The sequence below is a fragment of the Marmota marmota genome, unplaced genomic scaffold (genome assembly GCF_001458135.2).
Source record: "Marmota marmota marmota unplaced genomic scaffold, marMar, whole genome shotgun sequence".
Lineage (NCBI taxonomy): Eukaryota > Metazoa > Chordata > Mammalia > Rodentia > Sciuridae > Marmota > Marmota marmota.
The window spans coordinates 30,800,546-30,820,218 of record NW_026000229.1 but is presented as its reverse complement, the minus strand read 5'-3'; the positions used below and the strand labels follow the sequence as shown (position 1 = coordinate 30,820,218).

Genomic DNA, 19,673 nt, shown 5'->3' with positions numbered 1-19,673 from the left:
AAAGTTTATCTCAGTCCACACTGATCTGAGAAAGAACTATGTAAGAAAAGAATGAACACTCTATGTCCCTCTCTTCCCAAAGAGTTTAGAGGAAACTATCAGGTTACAAATCAGGCTCCTATGAAATGCTCTTAATCAATGAATACCTCTTACATACTTAATAAAACCTACACATACTTTGATTCAATTCTTCTAAATTATCCTCAGTGGGGTTGGATGCATATATTTTTAGCAACCATTGATACTAAAGGAGTAATGACTTCACAAAGTTTAAAAAGGAGACCCTTAAAAGAACAACATTTATTCTAAAATCAGATTACTGTATATTGACAAACGTTATTATAGGATGGAACAAACTACTGAATGATAATAGAGGGAAAGAGCCCAAATAATAATTGTAAGAATAAATTCATGATGGATAAAGGAATAAGTTCTTCCTTGATTCTAAGACAGGAAATGGCCTGCCTTGTAACTCCTTTGAAATACTTTGGATGAGAATACTCCCTGTGATAGCAACCTCATGTTAACACTTTACTTCTTTAGAGAAAAAGTTTCTGAAATATGTCTAATAATGTATAGTTAGAGCATAAAGAAGAAACAAGAGCCACTGGATAGTTACACAATAAACATTTTGAAATTGAAGAGATAGAGTCTGACATTTTGATTCCTCCTCCTCCTCCTCCTCTTCTTCTTCTTAGTGCAGTTATGGAAGTTAAAATTAAAAGCAAAAGCTTAAAATTTCCATCCTATTTGTTATTTCTCAATCCAACATCTTATTTTCATTTTCTTTTTCTTCCTCGTCCAATTTTTCCAGTTGTTCCTCAGCCAGCAGATCCTCATACCTAGCCACATGGTGACACTATCAGAGAACATAAAGCCTGTACATGAAGCATGGCTTAAAGAGAACATATAATCCTTAAGACCATTCACTCCTGACAAGCTGACAAACATGACACTTGTATTTCTTGGGGCAATTGAAAAACTTCTGTTAAAAGTGTGCCATTTCCAAGCACTACGAAACACATAATGTAACCCTTGCCCTTTGGAGACCAAACAATCAACCAGTCTTTTTCTCCACTCTCCTGGGAAGCTCATATTCTCTCCTGCTTGTCATCAGTTTTCAGGCTCTCTGAGATGCTTCAGCCTAGTGTTTGCACTGCCCCAAGTGGACTCTGAAAACTGGTTTCTCTATAAGGATTAGCAAGACAATGCTCAGTCTATGGATGGCAGACAAACCTCCGGTCAGAAGACCGGGTCTTTCTGAGCAACCACAGTAAGGCATGGGAAAAAGGAAACAAAAATCTACTTTAGACCATTCCAGTGTTGCTGAACTGTGCCAAAAGCCACACACCCAAATTTGAATTTCATCCGAAAGCCAGATCTCCTTGTGACCAAATGTTTCTCAGGGGAAGAAAATTGATAGCATATTAATCCATGTCACTTCGGGCTACCCAAAGCAATCCATTTTAATTCCTTTCATTCTTATCCCCCTATGTTCAGCCACAGATTAGCTACAGTTACTATTCTGTCTTATAAACTAAAGCCAATTATAATCTCATAATCAAGTATAGTGAGTCAGATGGGTAGGAAACGACCCACTAAAACAGTGATTAGAACTGCATGACTTTAGCAGAGGTGCAGAGAACCAAATTCCAACTCTGACAGGGCTTGAGCTTGCTGTCATTTCACAACTGGGGCAGGGTAAACTCAGAATCTCATCACAGCAATGGCCTAGCTAAGCACTCACTGCACTCTGAACTCAGTCCTATTACTAAAAGTGATGTGATGGGCAAACACTAGGTAATTCTTTTATTCAACCAATATATATTGGGCATCTACTATGTGTAAGACATTTTCTAATGATTATGACAAGATGGTTCAAAAATCCCAATTCTCGTGGAACTCATGAGACAATCCTACTCTAAATTCCCAGTCATTTTTATAAGAAAGAAACTTCAAATTTCCTTATATGTGTATCAAACTGATCACAAAAGGAAACTCATTCTCAACTCTTCCCTGAATCATCACTCCAACCCTGGTCTAGCTCTATGCTTACAGAAATTATACCAGCAGAAGGTCCTGGGCAGAGCCACATGGTAGCGCTACCTCCATCCACGTGCTGCAGTTCTCTATCCTGTGTGTCCTCAGGCTCCTTTGGGACCACATTCTCTTCCTCTTCTATCCACAGCTCAATCTCAGAGACTCCCACATCCCTCACTGACTTCATCACAGCCTGAGCAGAAGTGTTTTTACCGTACCACATCCACTCACAATTAAAGATGAGCTCTCCCCAATCCAAAAGATTTATCTAATTACCTAAAACTGAGAATTTTTAAAAACTGACCAAAAGATGAAAATATATGGAACAAAAAGGGCCAAGTGCCAGAAGCCTAACCAGAAGCCAAGGAAGTATGTGAAATGAGAGGAAAGAACAAAGATAGGGCTACTATAAAAGGATAGTTAATAATGGCTAAAAGTAACGTTAGAGACAACTGTTGAGTTCTAAAAACACTGCTGAACATGCACCACCATCATCTGGGAGCCGATTCAGAAGACACACATCTGGTTCCTAGGCACCTGCCTGAGCAGTCACAGAGGTTCCCTCTAACCTCAGGTTCCTTGGTTATAAAACGTGTTATTCCAAGGACTGGCTGAGGTAGGGTATGTTTATAAGCTCTGCATAAATGGAAAGACCCCATAAATTTGGCTTCTCTGAAGTATTAACATTTCACAGAATTCACTTGGCTATGTTTGACACTGTTCGTGGTTTTAAAAGGTCATGGAGATGGCAAGTTCAAAGCCAGCCACAGCAGTTTAACGGGGCCCTAAGCAACTTAGTGAGACCCTGTCTTAAAATATTAAAAGGGGCTGGCAATTTGGGTTAGTGGTAAAGCACCCCTGGGTTCGACCCCTGGTACCAAAAAAAAAAAAAAAAAAAGAAAANCATTCTGCTGTCATGTATAACTAAAAAAAAAAAAAAAAAAAAAAAGAAAGAGAGAGAGAGAGAAGTCAAGAGGAAAACAATCCACTAAAGATATGGACAGTAGATCCTTCATTTCATTTTTGAGCTACACAAAAATGAAGAGATAAACTACACCTAAAAACTACTCATAGATTCATATATCTAGTCAACAAATGCTTACTTCAAGAGCTATGGGATGCTAGACCCTGGGCATAAAATGTGAACAAGACAAATACAATTCCTCTCTCCCGGAGTAGAAAAGTACTTGTATGCAAAATTCCATGTATCATTCTTATATAAAGTCACACACCATGCATCCTGATTTCACCTGTTGTGCACAGTGGGCCTCCAACAATATATGCTGTTTAATTTTCAATGTCTTTTTGACACAGTAAAGTAAAATTTTACCTTCTAAAGCCTATAAACCTACATGTGGCAATAGGAAAAACGAGATGACCAAACAGTATTATGTTGCTAAGTGGTTGTTGTTATTGTTTACATAAACCATTACAAACATATCTGGTAACTGAGGTGGTGGCCACAGCTTGTTCAAATACCAAATGATTTATTGAGGCAAGTTCCTCTATTATGACATCCCGAGGCGTTCCCTGGGGACAAGTCTGCAGGCATCCACTCAAAAGCATGCATTATCTCAAAATGCTTGAAGCCTAAACAAACCACTTTCATGGTATGCTTGTTCTGTGCATTTTTAGGGTACATGAGTTCCATTTAAATAAACTATGCGGAAGTCAGGGGTCAGCACTCCTACAGGAGCATGAGGATTAGAGGAAAAGCAACATAAATAGCCCGAGACTGGAAACACATAAGTAACTCTCTCACTTTAATAAAGCCAGTACTTGGAGGCTCTTTAAGGCATCGTCTCATGGGTAGCCTAAGCCATCAGGCTTCTGATGTGCTGTAGAAAAATTGACAGGAGTCATGGTGCACTGCACATGTTCTAATGGGCTGCCTGCAATGCTTCCCACGGGCGTCCTTTGCCCACTTCTCCCCACTGGAACACCACAGTAGGTGGGGGCAGCTGCATTTCTTCTACTACTACACACCTCCAGTCTTTATCATGGTGCCTGGAAAATAAATGATGCACTACAGATAAACGCATCTCTTTTCCTTCTTGGAACAATTTCTTTTCAGATTAATATCATACAAAACTGAACAATAATGAAGGTGGTTTGAAATTTTTGAGTTTACCCCAATATTTTGGTTTTGCTAGCTTTAGTCTTCGGGGACTAACACCTTTATTCCTTTAAAACCAAAGAAGAAAGGCATGCAGTTCTTCACCCCCATCTCACCTGACAAGGCCACATTGTAGACTCAAATCCACCTCAAAACGGACTATTTTTTTATTTGTGTTCAATTTATTTTGCTGATGGATAAGTGTCCTTTGCTTCCCATGTATTCTAAGACAGCACTTTTCTAATGTTCCTCTCATATTTCAATGCGGGCTTTTTATAAAGAGACAAGTTCACTTCCCCTTGGGTATCTGAGTATGTGTCAGTAAAAGAAACAAAACAAAACAAAAAACCTTTTACTAACGTTCAGTTAGTTGCTAGGAAGACAAATGTTTCTCAGGGCCACAGTCACATTACGTGTTACAGAAAGGGTTTTCGTGGCCCCTTCACTTTCTCCTCCCTGTGTTGCTATTTGCCCTATTGTGGTTTTAGGCTTCCTTGGGATTGCAGCAGTTGGGTGTGGATTAAAGAAAAGCTCATGGTTGCTCTCATATCCATCAAGGAATGCTGGCTCCATCTGAATAGAGCATCCGAAAAATACATCGTGCACATAAAATAACAAAACTTCTAAATGGAAAAAAAAAGTGCAATGGGGTGTCTAAGTTTAGGTCCAACCTTAGTGATACATGAAAACTTCATGATATCATTAATAAAACAATAATTTTCTTCTTTTTTCTTTTTCCCTCTTGGTACTGGGAACTGAGATGCTTTATCACTAAGCCAGAATCCCAGGCCTTTTTATTTTGAGACAGAGTCAAACTAAGTTGCCCAGGCTGACCGTGAATTTGGAATTCTCTTGCCTCAGTCTCCTGAGTGGCTGGGATGATAGGCATGCTCCACCACACCAAGCTGAAACATCAATTTTCAAGCAAGAATATTCTCATTTTTATGAGAATAAAAATATTAACATTTTTTTATTAAACACGTATACATGCCAGGCCCTGTGCTAAGTACTTCATGAATGATTTCACTAAATCTTCCCAACAATCTCATTAGATAAGTACTCTTATTATTCCCATTGTATAAATTAGGAAAATGAGGCTGAGACACTGTGTACAGTAACTTGCCCAAGGACCCACAGTCTCAAATGGCAGGATTTATATTCAGAGTCTGAGTTCTTAACCAGTTTTCTAGGACTGATCAAGCAATTAAAAACATAGCTACCTACATAAGCATTTTAAATGAAAACATTAAAATAATCACTTAATATTGACAAGTTGGAATGAGGATTCCTTTGGAATAAAATTTAGTTCTGGAAATAATTTCCCTATCATTTGTTCTCATTCATAAAAAGTAAAGACTAACAACCCAGGAGTCATGAGAACAGGAGAGCCCTGTGTACATTGGAGTTGGCTCAGCAGAGAGCTGTGAAAGCTTCTCAGAGTTGTGGCCTTTTGTTAGGTTTTGGGATAGCTCATTCTGCTTGGCAATGTGGAAAAACACTGGAAAGAGAAAGGAGGCCTAAATAAGGTCGGAAGAGAAGAGCCCTGTCCCACTCCAAATTATGCTATCTGAAAAAAATTAAAGAATTTTCTATGGTGTTTAAGGGTTGTTTTTCTTGAAAGGACAGTTCAAATTCTATTACACACTACTTTCCGAAGCCAGTTTTATATCACTGAGACACTGTGTATGCCTCTACTTTTATTTTTCCCATAATACAAAGAAGGTTCCAAAATAATCACTCTTCAAGTGAAGTTTAGAAATGATTATATAAAGAATGAATCAAAATTTACTTTTGCAGGACTATGGCTTTGCCTTGGTCTTCTAAAGGTCATTCGTTTTAGTTTAAAGATTTATCATTGGATTCCCTAACAGAATATGAGCATTTCCACTGGAACGTTAGGAAAGAAGTAACTGCTTAAGAGCTCATGCATGCCTACACAACCACTTTCACTTTGGGCACCTGCAAGCCTTCCCTTTTGCCCTGGTTTGGTGTCCTGCAACAGTGAAGATCAATGATGCCCCCTATGAGAAGGCAGGTAAGAACATAAGGGTTCTCTAGGGACAGGAATAGAAATGGGCCTATTTTATGAATTGAACCATTAGAATATAATTTTCTGAGGAAACGAATATCCCAATCTATGTTGACCTATAAATCTCTTCTGAATAAGTTTGAGAAAACGGAGTATTGTTGAGGGAATATGGTAGGAGAATTAGAGAACAAGTTCCTTTCATGTACTTCATAGAATTCATTTCCCACACATTTAGATTATAAATATCTATATTCACATTTTCATATTAGATACAGATGGATTTGTAACTCTCCTAGTAACGATTATTCCACAGCTAAATTAGGTAAATCATCATCAAATGCTTAATAAATACCTACTTTCTTTATAGCCCTTAGGGGGAAACAACAGACATAATTTTGGTCTTTGTTTTGTGGAAAGTGCCAAAGTCTGACTGAGATACACATAAATCAGTATTTTATTAATCCTCAAAGTAGATTAGCAAATTTTATAATTTCCACATCATGGGACTGATAGGCCAAGTCCACTTTTCAGGGAAAATACTAAAAGATACATTCATAATTACTTCATTTTAGAAATCAACAAATCATTTATGTTTCATTCAGTAAAGAAAAATGTTTTTAAGAAAACTTAAAATATTCAAACTTGTTGAGAAGGCTTCTTGAAACTCCTAACACAGGATTCCAGATGTTATGGTGATATTAGTATTTAAACACAAGAATCAATAAGTATACAAAGAAAAAAGTTTTTGAGCAAGGCAAATAATAAGCTCATTATCTATTAGTAAATATCATTAACAACCATCAATACATATCTCCAAAGACAAGGAGTGTTTCACCCAATTATTTTAAAATGTAATAAAAATAAGAAAAATAAGAACTCATTAGAGGAATAAAAAGGCTAAAATGGCTGATGTAATCTTTAACACGAATGACTAAAGACCAAAAGTTTAATAGATGAATGGGGTTCAGGAAGCCAGAGGTGGTGATGTCAGCAAAGTTGCATGGAAAGTGATGAAGTTAGGTGAGGAAGCTCCCTATAATCAGGAAATGACTGAGGAGAGAATGAGCCTTACACTTGACACTGAAAGAAAAGGATTTAACCAGTCCAGAAAAATGGGCTCCAGCTCTAAGAATTCTTGATTTTACTAGTTCTAGAAATAGTACCCCCAAGGCTGATAAGAAACAGGATGGCATGCATGCCAACCACATCACACCATTTAGAACCATGGGTTTACCAGTGTTTAATGGGATGATCTACTTTGTGTAAGTCATTCTTTAAAATCTTTGAGAAGCAAGGCAATGAGTATCTTATGCCACACTTAAATTTATGGTCAAATTAATCTTCTTAGGAACACAAAGGTAGTGACTATATAACAGAGACCTTCCTCCCCAAAACGTCTAGATTTTCAGACAAATATTCATCTCTTCAAAATAAAGATGATGTATAGAGATAAAATATCTACATAGAATATGAAGATGTCATAGACCTATCAAATGAATTACAAAATAATCAGAATCCAGATTTTCAGGATAAGAATATTGAAGGTGTTAAGGGAAAAAAAAATGAGGGAAAGGATTCTAGAATTGATTGTTTTGGAATCACCGGGTTAAACTAAGACAAAACAGTTTCCTTCTTGCAGGACTCCCAAGAGGTAATAAGCTAATACGCTCAGTGCCTCTCCAACAAAGGACATGGAATAGAGTTTCCAAAATGATATTGACCATGGAAACTTCATTTCTTGGAAGCCCCCACGGGACTAATGTTCTACAAAAAGTACTTTGGCACATCATCTGGACCATGAAGCTCCATATATTTGTCCAACATATATTCATAAACTAAAAACAGCATAGACTCTCTAGAGACCATAACTACTAGGGAGCATAAACACTAAGTGTTCTGAATACTCTCAACTGAACCTATAAAAACTGGTAAGGGTCTCCAGACTGCTATCCATAAGATTAAGCTAAAACAGTTTCAGAAATAGATCAGACCTCTCCCCCAATTTATACACACAAAGGAGAATTTTTTTAAATCCCAATATGCTGCCTCCAACAGAACATTCGCAGAAACACAGTTGAGCAGAACGGAGGTGAGGCATGCAATAGATTCTCCCTTCTTTGAAATTGGGCAAATTAGCACTGCACCTCCGCCTCTTCTCCCACAGGACTCCAGCACCATGAAAGCTGGCACAGAAGGGGTTCCCTACGGACTATGTCCTCCCTTTGCCCCAAGTCAAACTGAGCCTCAACATGTATACTTTCTCTTTTCTTCTGTAGCTCGTTCCCTCATCTTCCCTGTCTAGCTAAATCCTTGCCCTGATTCATGTATATTTGTCTGTCTTTCCAGAAACATTTTAAGGCCATGATGATAGAACCATTTACTTGATTCTATCACTGTGCCTAGCTCTCTGCTGAGCTTTTATTAAATATTTGTTATAGTTGTTATATCTAATTTGCATGACTACAGAAGACTGTGCTTATCACTTTTATTTGAACAAGATTCCACTAAGAGATCCTGAGGAATTAAACTCTAATTTGAGGCCCCTCAAATTAATTTGGTTCTATTTTTTTAATTGGTTTGATTTTCAAATAATGACATAGCCTCTCATTGATTCTCTTACTAAGGTGCTGCTTTCTGAAAAGTTGGAGAAGCAGAAGCAAGAGGAGGAGAAGGAAGGGAAACTGGAGACCTATAGAGACCTACTTGAAGTTTTGATGTAAATCAATGGAAGCAGGGTTTGAGAGCTAAGCTGTCTGATATGGTAGCCATCAGCCATATGAGGCTATCAGCTGGTCCTAATTGAGATGCAGTATAATATATGCATTGGGTTTCAAAGACTTGGTATGGAAAAAAGAAAACAATATATCTTATCAGTATATCTTACTGAGTATCAAAATAAAACTTTTAGATATATTGGGTTAAGCAATATATACTACATTAAAATAAAATTCAACTTTTTCATTTTATTTTCTCATGTTGCTATTAGGAAAGTTAAATTATAATGGAGCTCACATTATATTTCTTTTGGTCAGTGCCGTGTTAATGTTTTTAATCCAAGACTCAAAAGTAGCCCAAATATTAAATTTGGCTGCTAAATTACAAAAATTAATTTTATCATTTTTAAAGTTTGCAAGAGCTAAAAAATAAAAAAAGTTGGGCTAGGGTTGTAGCTCAGCAGTAGAGTGCTTACCTAGCATGTGTGAGGCCCTGGGTTTGATCCTCAGCACCACATAAAGATAATAAATAAAACAAAGGTATTGTGTCCATCTACAACTAAAAAAAAAATTTAATGAAAAAATTTTTTAAAAATTAAAAATTTGAAACAAACTTTGAAAATGAAACCATGACATCAAAATTTACAACAAATTTAATAGCTGTATTAAACTATTAGCTTTGTTAACATAAAACCATGTTTAAATGAAAATTTCAGTTGAAGCATCAGAACAAACAGATGACACGATCAAAATCCAATGTGACACTATGATGCATAATTTGTAATGTAGGTGGTGGTGATGACTTCTTAAACCCTATGCATACAGAAAATATTAATGTGTCCAAGGTAGGAAGAGATGGAAAAGAGAGGGAAGTTACTTGGGAGAGGGCTGAGCTGTCACTAGCTCTTTCTGGGAAACTTTATGATCCCATTCATGAGAGAAACTTCAAAGCAATTGCTTAGACCACATGCATATATCCTCTGCACTCTGAAGGACACTGAGCACTGGATACTGTCAAATGTCCAGAAATTGGCTGGCCAGATGCTAAGTCACTGGTCCAAGGAGGGTTTGCTACTGTGTCAAAATTAGTTTGCACTCCAGCAATTTATTGTGGCAATGCATGAGTGGTTCTAGCAGTGAGCCACTATGAGAGAGGGCTGAGGTGGGGTGCGCTTGGATCCTTTCCAGAGGGCTGCCTGGGGCAGCAACAAGGATGCAAAAGGCTGGAGCTACCACTGGACATCAGAGGCTAGGAAGGAAATGTAAGCAACAGTGAGAACATGGACACCTTTGCCCACATTAAGGGATCTGCAGGGCAGAAATTCTGAAAGGGATCACAACATCTTATCCACCAGCAGAACTAACAACACACAGAGTAGGAAGAGAGGCACAGTGAACTGGGAGATGAAAATCAAGCTGCTTTCCGATTGCATCCCACCAGTCCTGTTGTGCATACCAGGCACATAGACAGGCAGGATAGAGAGTATGCCCTCAGTTACTCAACCATAAAAATGAATGTTTTTGTCAACAATTGTAGTTCCTGGAACTATTCTAGGAAAATCAAGTTTATTTAATGATCCACCAGCTGCCAAATGTTACAATACCACTTTACATGCACAGTAACATGTAGGGCATTCTGTTTCTGCTATCTACACATTGTTTTTTGTTTTGTTTTGTTTTGTTTTACTTTCCATTTCAACTAAATACCAGAAGTGAGACTCATATTTTATCAACAACAGGTTATTGCTTGTTACCTTTTGGAAAGGAAAAAAAAAAAAAGAAACATACATAGTTCACAGAGCTCTGCCTTCCAAATGCACTGGCAAATGGGGGTCAGCCTGTGGCATTTACTCTAGGAACTTAAAAAATAGCCACCTACAATTTAAAATTTGATCAAATTAGTGTCAGAAACTGAGCTTTGGCCAGGTGCAGTGGCACATCCCTATAATCCCAGAGGCTCAGGAGGCTGACACAGGAGGATCATGAGTTCAAAACCAGCCTCAGCAACTAAGCAAGGCCCTAAGTAACCCAACAAGACCTTGTCTCTAAATATATATATATATATATATATATATATATATATATATATATATATATGGCTGAGAATGTGGCTCAGAGTGGTTAAGTGTCCCAGGTTTAGTCCCTAAGAAAGAAAGAAACTGTGCTATGTAAAATTTACTTGCACACTGAGAAAAAGACATGAAATGTACATTTGATCAATGTCTTTCAGAAAAACACCAAGGGAAAAAGAACACAAGAAAAATAACTCCTCTTATAAATTAGATCTCTACACTTATTCAACCTACATATCTGCTACTACTTTGACCCACCATTGTTTTATACTTGATCTCTATATATTTGACCTTTGAATTGTTTCGTTCAGTTTCCAGGTATAAGTGAGACTGTGATATATTTTTCTTTCTGTGTCTGGCTTATTTAATATAATGTCCTATGGGTCCATAAATGTTGTGGATAATGGCAAGTTCTCCTTTTTTAAGGTTCAGTGCTATTCCATTACACATATGGATATACCACATATCTTTACCCAGCCATCCACTGATGGACACTTAGATTATTTTCGCATCTTAGATATTATGAGTAATGCTGCAATGACTATAACTGATAAAATTGTACTAGGGATTTTTGTTAAATAAGTGGGTTTCAGCTGCTTTTGTCATCAAAAAGTAACTCTGTGAGATGATAAACTAATTTGCTTCACTATAGTAGCCATTTTACTTTTTTGGGGTGTGTGGGGGATATATTGGGAGTTGAACCCAGGGGTGCTTAACTACTGAGCCACATCCCTAGTCCTATTTTATTTTTTGAGACAGGGTCTTGCTGAGTTGTTGAGGGCCTCACTAAGTTGCTGAGACTGGCTTTCAACTGGACATCCTTCTACCTCAGCCTCCCAAGCCACTGGGATTACAGGCGTGCACCAGTGCACTTGGCTCCATTTTATTCCTTATATGAATCACATAACAACATGTTGTAAACTGTAAATATATAATAAAATTTATTTTAAAAATTCTTAAAGACAAAGCAACTCTTGATACCATGAAGCTTTCCAAACAGGCCTCTGAGATAAGGTCATGTTTCTACTTTCTTTTATGAGATAAGTGTACCCAGAGTGGACCATCTGATTATTATCAATTTACATCATTAGATATTAGTATTTTTCATTCCTTAGGAACAGTGTAGACACCTCACTGCCAAGATTTACACAATGAACAGTTATTTATTGACTACTTAATGTGACATGTTTTTCTGATACTTGATCAATGAAATTATCATAAAGATATCTGGGTAAAATCATCATGTATATATCATAAGATGACCTAACGGATGAGAACAGCAATTTCTCAAGTGACAACTGCCCATACAAAAATGAGATGGTCGAAGTTAACCTAGTTATTGTTCATTCTATTCTTTCCATCATTGTGCAAACAAACTAAAGCCTTTCTAGCTCCATTCACACTGCAATTCCCAGGAGGCATGTATGGACTCATGCATATCTAGTTCACCTCCCCTGATCTGCTTCTCTAGGGGGATATGGGCTATTTCCATATTTTCATTTTTTTTCTTCTTCACCTTTGTCCCCGTTGTTCCTTTTTCTTCAAGCTACCAATTCGACAATGCCTTCCCCTATACTTACCTACTGATAGTCAGTGTAACGGCCAACAGACTTTCTGGAGCTGGCAAAAATCCAAATACTGTTTTCACAGATTAGACATGGGTAGGAATTTAACAGAACAAATGAATCGGGATTTAGAAGCACTCTTGTGCATGTTCACATTCTGACAGTACGTGATGAAGATCTCCAGATGGACTAACGATAGGAAACTTCTTGCTATTAGCATTTATGCTTCCAAAAGGCTTTATCCTCTGGCTCACATAAAGTCTGACATTAAAACATTAATCCAATTCTACATGCTTTATGAGCCATGTGAGAAAATTATTCTCACTAGTTTTTGTTTTATTTTCTCCTAAGTCCATTTTTGACCCCAAACAGCTAAAACTTTTAATTACCCACTGTTGTCACTAGAATTAACATTAAATTATTTTAGGCCATTTCTAAAAAATTCAAAATGCCTCCCCAAAGGGGAAAAACGGCCACATGTTCATTTGAATGTATTGCTGACTCTGTAAAGCCATTTCCAAAAACAGAAGATTCCAAATATGTTTTGAGCAACTGTAACATTGTAGGGAAACTATATAGCCTGCCATGGTAACCACACTAAACAATAATATTCATTTCCGACGTCTATGTTTAGGCATGTTTTGTTTTGGTCCTTTGGAGCCCATTTATATGTTCTGCAAACAGACAGAAATCACTCTCCCCAAGAGTGAGCTGACATTTTTAAATCACCAAAATCTATCAAACAGAAGAGTTTTCTAGAACCGTGTGTTAGACACATCCAAGCAATATACTCAACACTTCTTTCTCTTGCTTTTTAAAATTATTTCAAAACAACTTAGTTGAACTCTACCATGGAGGACAACCATCCACCTAGCCCAATATCTTTGTATTTTGTAGTTATTTGTTTTTTGTCATTTTGTTTTCAAACCCAGGGCCTTGTACATGCTAGAAAAGGGCTCCACCACGGGGCCACAACCCCAGCCTGCCAAACTTTTTGAATGGCACTTTTTAAAAGGTTTATTACTGCTACCCTAAAATTCATGCTTCTGGGTTTCTTTTTACCATTCCTCAGAAAATTATCTATGGCTAAGCAATGACCCCTTCCCACTGAAATCCAAGTGTAGTGCAGCACTGATGTTTACAGTCTTAAAAGCCAGACTGTTCAGATTTGATCTCTTTTTACTTCTGTTATTTCCCTGTAAAATTGGTCTCACTATAGGAATTTTCTCATAATGTTTTTGCAAAAAAGCTAAAATGCTCAACACATCACCTGCGACATTGTAAAGAGTCAGTACATGTCAGTTGTTAGTATGTCAAAAGCCTCTGTGATTCTCATTCTCTTGACCCCTCAGTAAGTCTTGTGACCACCAAACTAAGTCTCAAACTCCCTCTTGCCTCAGTTTCTTTGGCTCCGTGCTCTCTTGGTTCTCTTGCTTCCCTTCATGTTTCCCCGGTGTCTTTCCTTTCTTTCTTTCTATATGCCTATTCACCATGACATACACCCTCAACTCCAAGTTTAGGTCTGTTCCCATCATTCTTCTCTCTTTTTTTTCATGACCTTCAAAGACCTCATCTACTCACATGATTCACTGTGTTTGATGCAAGATCATTTAACAAGATTTTTAATGGTCTGCATTTTGAAGCAAATGGCAAGAGAAAGCATGACTCCACACAGTCTTTTGTTGGCAGTAACTATAGCAATACACAACTCACTTGTGTTGTTATTGCAAAAACAGGCACTGACCTCATTTCAGTATTCTGATAACAAATGTTAACATACTATACCACTGAGCTAAGGCAACGATAAATTCTACTGTTTGGTCAAAGCCCAGGAAGAGAGAAGGAAAGGGGATGGGGAACAACAAGAAAACCATAAATGTAAATCTATAGGAAAAACAGGTAAGAGAAAGAAAAAAAAAACAGAGAGAGATACCATCTTTGATAAAGAATGCAGCAGGAGGTGGCAAACTTAAGTGCCCACAGGGACCAGGGGAAGCTAAATGTATGAAGTAAGCAGGGTATGTAACAACAGGAAGTGGTGGGGACTGTGATAAACTCTAGGCTATATCTAATGCTATTCCTATACAGTTTTTACAAAGTAAGCATTGCAGGTCAAATAACCCAGTGGTTTCAACGTTTCCTTCTCTGAGTGAAGAAAGACAGGCAATGCTACAATATATCATCACTACCTGCCTAAGGTGGCCAACTAACCAAGACATTTAAACAAATTATTTTAACAGATAAATGTTGCAAGTGAGACAAATTTGATAACCTGATTGTCTGAATAAATGTTATGATTCAAGCATGAATATCCATCAAAAACCAAAATGTGAGGTTCATGGATTATTAAGTTTCATTTATTGACATTAAGTGATCCAAAGCCTGCCACTATCATTCCCAAGGGGTCTTGCACAGTCACATTGGGTCCCTGAGAGAGCTAGGCAATTTCTAGGACTACCCACAAGCAGGCAAACAGCAATTATTTCCAGAAGATACTTAGCCATATCTGATAATTATATCTCCAATCTTCTGACACTATACAAGGAATCCTGTTCAATGTCTATCAATCATGTGCCCTCCATCAGGCACTAAGATTGGTGTGAACATACTTTATATACAGAGTTACGAAAACTTGTGCTGTAAATGGGTAATAGTGAGTGTAATACATTCCATTATTGTCATGTATGTTAAAAAAATAAATAGATGATGAAACTGTAGTTGCTCCCAAAGAGATTGCATTCTAGTGGAGTAAGTGGAAATCTGAAGTTTTGATATAAAGTGGTAAGTGCTATAAAAAGAGGTATCGACAAAGAACTAGTGAGAATGTGAGTTGAGCAAGGAAAACAGTGAAGGCTTCCTGCAAATTTATTTTTTTTAAATAAAAAGTTACACCCCGATAAAAACAGATTATAATTAGCCTAGGCATTATCCTGCTATTCACAACGTAAGAAGTGTACTAACCCACCATCATGAGAAACCATGCTGAATATTTTCTAGTGCTTCAGGATGGATTTGTCCTGACTTGGTTCCACATATTTATCCTTCACTCTTGAAATCACCAACATACATCTAATAAGAGGGTAGACTGACTCTAATTGTTTAAGGAATTAAGTGGATAACTTTCAGAAGAGCCCTCAAACAGCAGACTCTATAAATGGAAACACAGTTCTGGAATAAAAAAGATTCCCCTATCCCATCTAATGAGGGAAATGATATTGGTGTCTCCGTGGTCCCACTGAAGGTCAGAGCTGTGCTCATGGTCCAAATAAGTAGAGGACAATGAATAGAGACAGTCCCTTCCTGCTTCTCCACTCCCTCTCCACTACCACAAAGGCCCTGAAAGCTGTCATTTAAGGGATTGTTTTGATTTACATAATCACCACTATGAAGATTCTCTGGAGCCAACAGACAATGACACCTTTATGCAGGTTTCAGGATAGCCTTTCTCCCTGAAAGGGAGTAGTTATAGACACCCCAAAACTTGAAGAAACCCTGAGTAACACTTAACCCATTCAAGCCATTTCCTCCTCTTAAGCAAAGATAAAATCTTGAAGAAATAACTGTGGAGTGATTCGATATTATGCCCTCTTTATTTCAGACTGTTATCATCAATATCTGAACTATTGGAATCAATATTCTTTTCAATAAATGATTAACAACTTCATTAGAAATAAAAATAACCTATAAATTCCTTTTATTAGTAATTTTTCCAAAACAAGTAAAACTCAGCATTATCATTCTGAGAAATTATCTTCACATGTAAATGATTTTAATCTCCAACATCTTCAATGAGTAAACAATAAGGTATAGAATGATACTACCTATTATAAACAGTTATCTTTATTACTCTCAATACCACTGGATGATGTATATTAGCTGTAAATCAACAAAAATAACCAGTGCAAAAGTTGTAAGACAGTTTAAGGAGGGACTTCAGAAGGATGCCAAGGGTCTATTATGCATCATCAGCAAAACCTTGCAGGGATTTAATTAAGTTACAATATCATTTTAATCCAATAATAACAACAATTGACCTAGAGTTGCTCACCAAAATATGTACTGTTGCTTTGTTAGAAAATGACTGAATTTAGTTGAACATGTACAAAGAGAGAAAATAAACAATTTTTCACATACCACTTTCTGCTCTTTGCTTTTCTCAGCTATGTTTTAAATGACACATATTGAATATCTGCTACTTAATCTTTACCGTCCATCTTAGAAGAAGATCTTTATACAACTTTGGATAAAAGTGATAAGTGCCACTTAAAAAGTTCCCAAGTAATCTTCCAGTTCAGTTCTGTATGACATGAACTTCCTAAATGTTCACTATAAAATCAGGAGTGATGAGAAAATGACACGTAGAGACAAAATGATTAATAAAGCCAAGTTCATGGGGGAAATTTAAGAATACTGCACATCCATATAGATCTCAACATCATATTTGCATGTATAGGCAGGCAAATCAGGTAAAACAGTTCTTTTAATCAGAAGCAACAGTGAGCATTGAACTTGAAAACAGAAACTCACATTAAAATTAAAGCTATTTATTATCTGGAGTACTCCTGGGACATCCCTGGACATCTATGAATCTTACATATATGCTTCCTAAGGAATATTGCATTCCACCAGCATGATTGCTGAAAAACATGCACAGACTCCGGGCCAAGGCCTTGCCATACTTTCCAGGGACAATTCAGAAACCTCCACAAAGCTCAGCAAAATTCAAAACATAGCTGGACAAATCCAGGGTCTACACAAATCAATAATAGGTTAGCCACCAGAAGGTCTTTATGCATATGATTTCAAAATACATTACCTCTTTCACACTGGGGTCCAGTAAAGCCATAAGTGCATGCACATCGATTTGGGGCCACACACCTCCCTCCATTGAGACAGCCACTTTCACAGACAGCTGTAAGATAAGGAGAGAACTGAGAAGTTTTACCTGAGAAAAGATGCTAATGAGGTAACACTGCAGTCCCCTGAAAGGACAACAATAAAAATATACATAATCACTCTGGTATTTATTTTTGTTTTGAATAGCTGCCCCACAGTCAGAGATCCTCAGATGTCCCTCAGGCAACTGCCTGAGCAGTGACTTCTTTCCATGTTAATGCTGTCACATCACACACAGTATCTGAGCAATGCTTTCTGTCTTGCATCCAAAGTGGTGTTTTCTGAAAAACTTCACCAGAGAGCAACTACATTTTAGCAAGCTGACTCTTTGGCTTATGATTTGTTTCAATTAGAGAGGGCTCCCTGGAAGGGAAGCACTGTTCCCACTGATATCACCCTTACAGAAATGTAGCATGTAAAATTACACAATTAACTGCAAACAATGAAACATCCATACTAACATTCAGTAATTTGAGTGTCATAATGAAGACCCAATGAAGTGTCATAATAGAATCTATAAAACTATTGGTGAGATAACCCCTGAGATGCTGGAGAGAGAGAGACATTTTCCTTGACAGAAAAGGCATTAAAATAAGAGTTGAAAACTTATGCTCTAAACAACTCCTCCCTGTACAATTTCCTATAACTCTGCAGGCATGACTTTGTAGGCATCTTCACCACAGGTGCTAGGCTCTTCCCTACCAAATCTGCCATTCCACCCTTTCTTCTAAGCCCAGCTCAACCTCACTCTTCCATGATGCTTTTCCTAATACCTCCTTCTAAATTTAAGGTTCCTTCCCACATTTTCCATGAACTTTGCTTCTACTCCTGTGGCAGTCATGAAGTTGAGCCACTCAGTTCTCCCTTCTGGAGAAGTTTCTGCAAGGAGCTGAGCTGGCAGTCAGCTTCCAGTTGCCATACCTTCAGATGTGCTGCAACAGTCTCACCTGAGGCACCCCCTCAGCCAATGACTAAGATCTGGCCATTGATGCCAACACGGAACTCTGATGGGCAATCTTTGTTCTAGGCTTGCCACCAGCCTAGCCAAGGCTCTATCAGAGGTGCACTTGTCTGAGGCTCCTGCCCCATAATTGTTCATCCTCTTTTCTCTCCTTAAACAGACCACATTGTGGTCTGAAAGCCAAGCCCTCACTATCCTGCTTCCTCTGCCCATTATCTTTCACAAGCCTCTCCCCAAATAAATCTCTTATAATCTAATGCTTTCTTGGCATCCACTTGGCAGCAAAGGACCTGAACTGATATAACCTTTTAATGCTTAAAATTATGACAGGTGTCTATTTCTCATCATAAAAACTAGAGAGATTTATGATTATTGGTTGTTCTGCTTCATCTCTTCATTTGTAGTCAGGGAAAAATTAAGAGATTTTTAAGCAGAAAAAGAAATTTTGAGATTGCTGAACCCAACTCTTCCATTTTACAGATGAGGAAAATGAAGTTAAGGAAAGGTTTGGTTTTCGAATTCAGCAAGAGTTACATGAGCACCTGTTGTGTGCAGGGCTTTGGGCTAAACTTCCCCCAAGGAGCGTCAAATGGAGCAGGAGAGGTGCCCTCCTGATTCTCCTTCCAAATGCCTCTGAATCCATCCCCATTTTGCCATTTCTGTAACCAGAGCCTTACTTTAGCCTAGTCTTTCTGCTTTCTGTTTCTTCCCCTCCAGTTGATTCACCACTGGGGCCACAATGATCTTTCTCATTGTAAACCCTCTTAAAATAAAGTGTAGAAGATGGATATTCATAGTACTAAACACATGGGCTGTAGAGTCAGACTGCCTGGGTTCCTGCTAAGAGCCATAGCCAAGTAGTATGATGCATGGCATTTTTGGTTGAAAGGTGACGCCAGCAAGCCATTGAGATGATATGATTATGTTAAGATCTGCATTCATATGGATATTACACTCCTGCTGTCCACCTCGGCCTGCTACGGATTCCTGGAGAGTTCCCATTGGTTGGGGAAGTGCTGTAAGAGGGAATTCCGGAGGAGGGATTTCCTGTTGCCGGTCCGGGAGAACGCCGCGTGTGTCGGTTGGCATTTTTTTCCCCCAGGAGCATAGGGGGCATTGGCAGGGATTTTCAAAATAAAGTTTGTTCCTGTTTGAGTGGCTCATGATTTTGTGCCCAGCCAGACTGCGGCAGGTTCCAACACCAACTCTGCCAGTTACCATCTGTATATCCTTAGAGAAATTACTGAAGTCTCCATGCCCCAGTTTCCTCATTGTTAGAA

The 19,673-nt window shown here is 38.0% G+C and overlaps 1 protein-coding gene across 1 annotated transcript in view; it reads right to left on the bottom strand.

Moving 5' to 3' along the window:
- The window catches only part of Fbn1 (fibrillin 1), a 228,871-nt gene that overhangs the window by 164,544 nt on the left and 44,654 nt on the right, over positions 1-19,673 (bottom strand). The window contains exon 6 of the mRNA XM_048793250.1: positions 17,353-17,448. Coding sequence (XP_048649207.1) covers positions 17,353-17,448 — 96 coding nt within the window. The remainder of the gene's footprint in view (positions 1-17,352; positions 17,449-19,673) is intronic.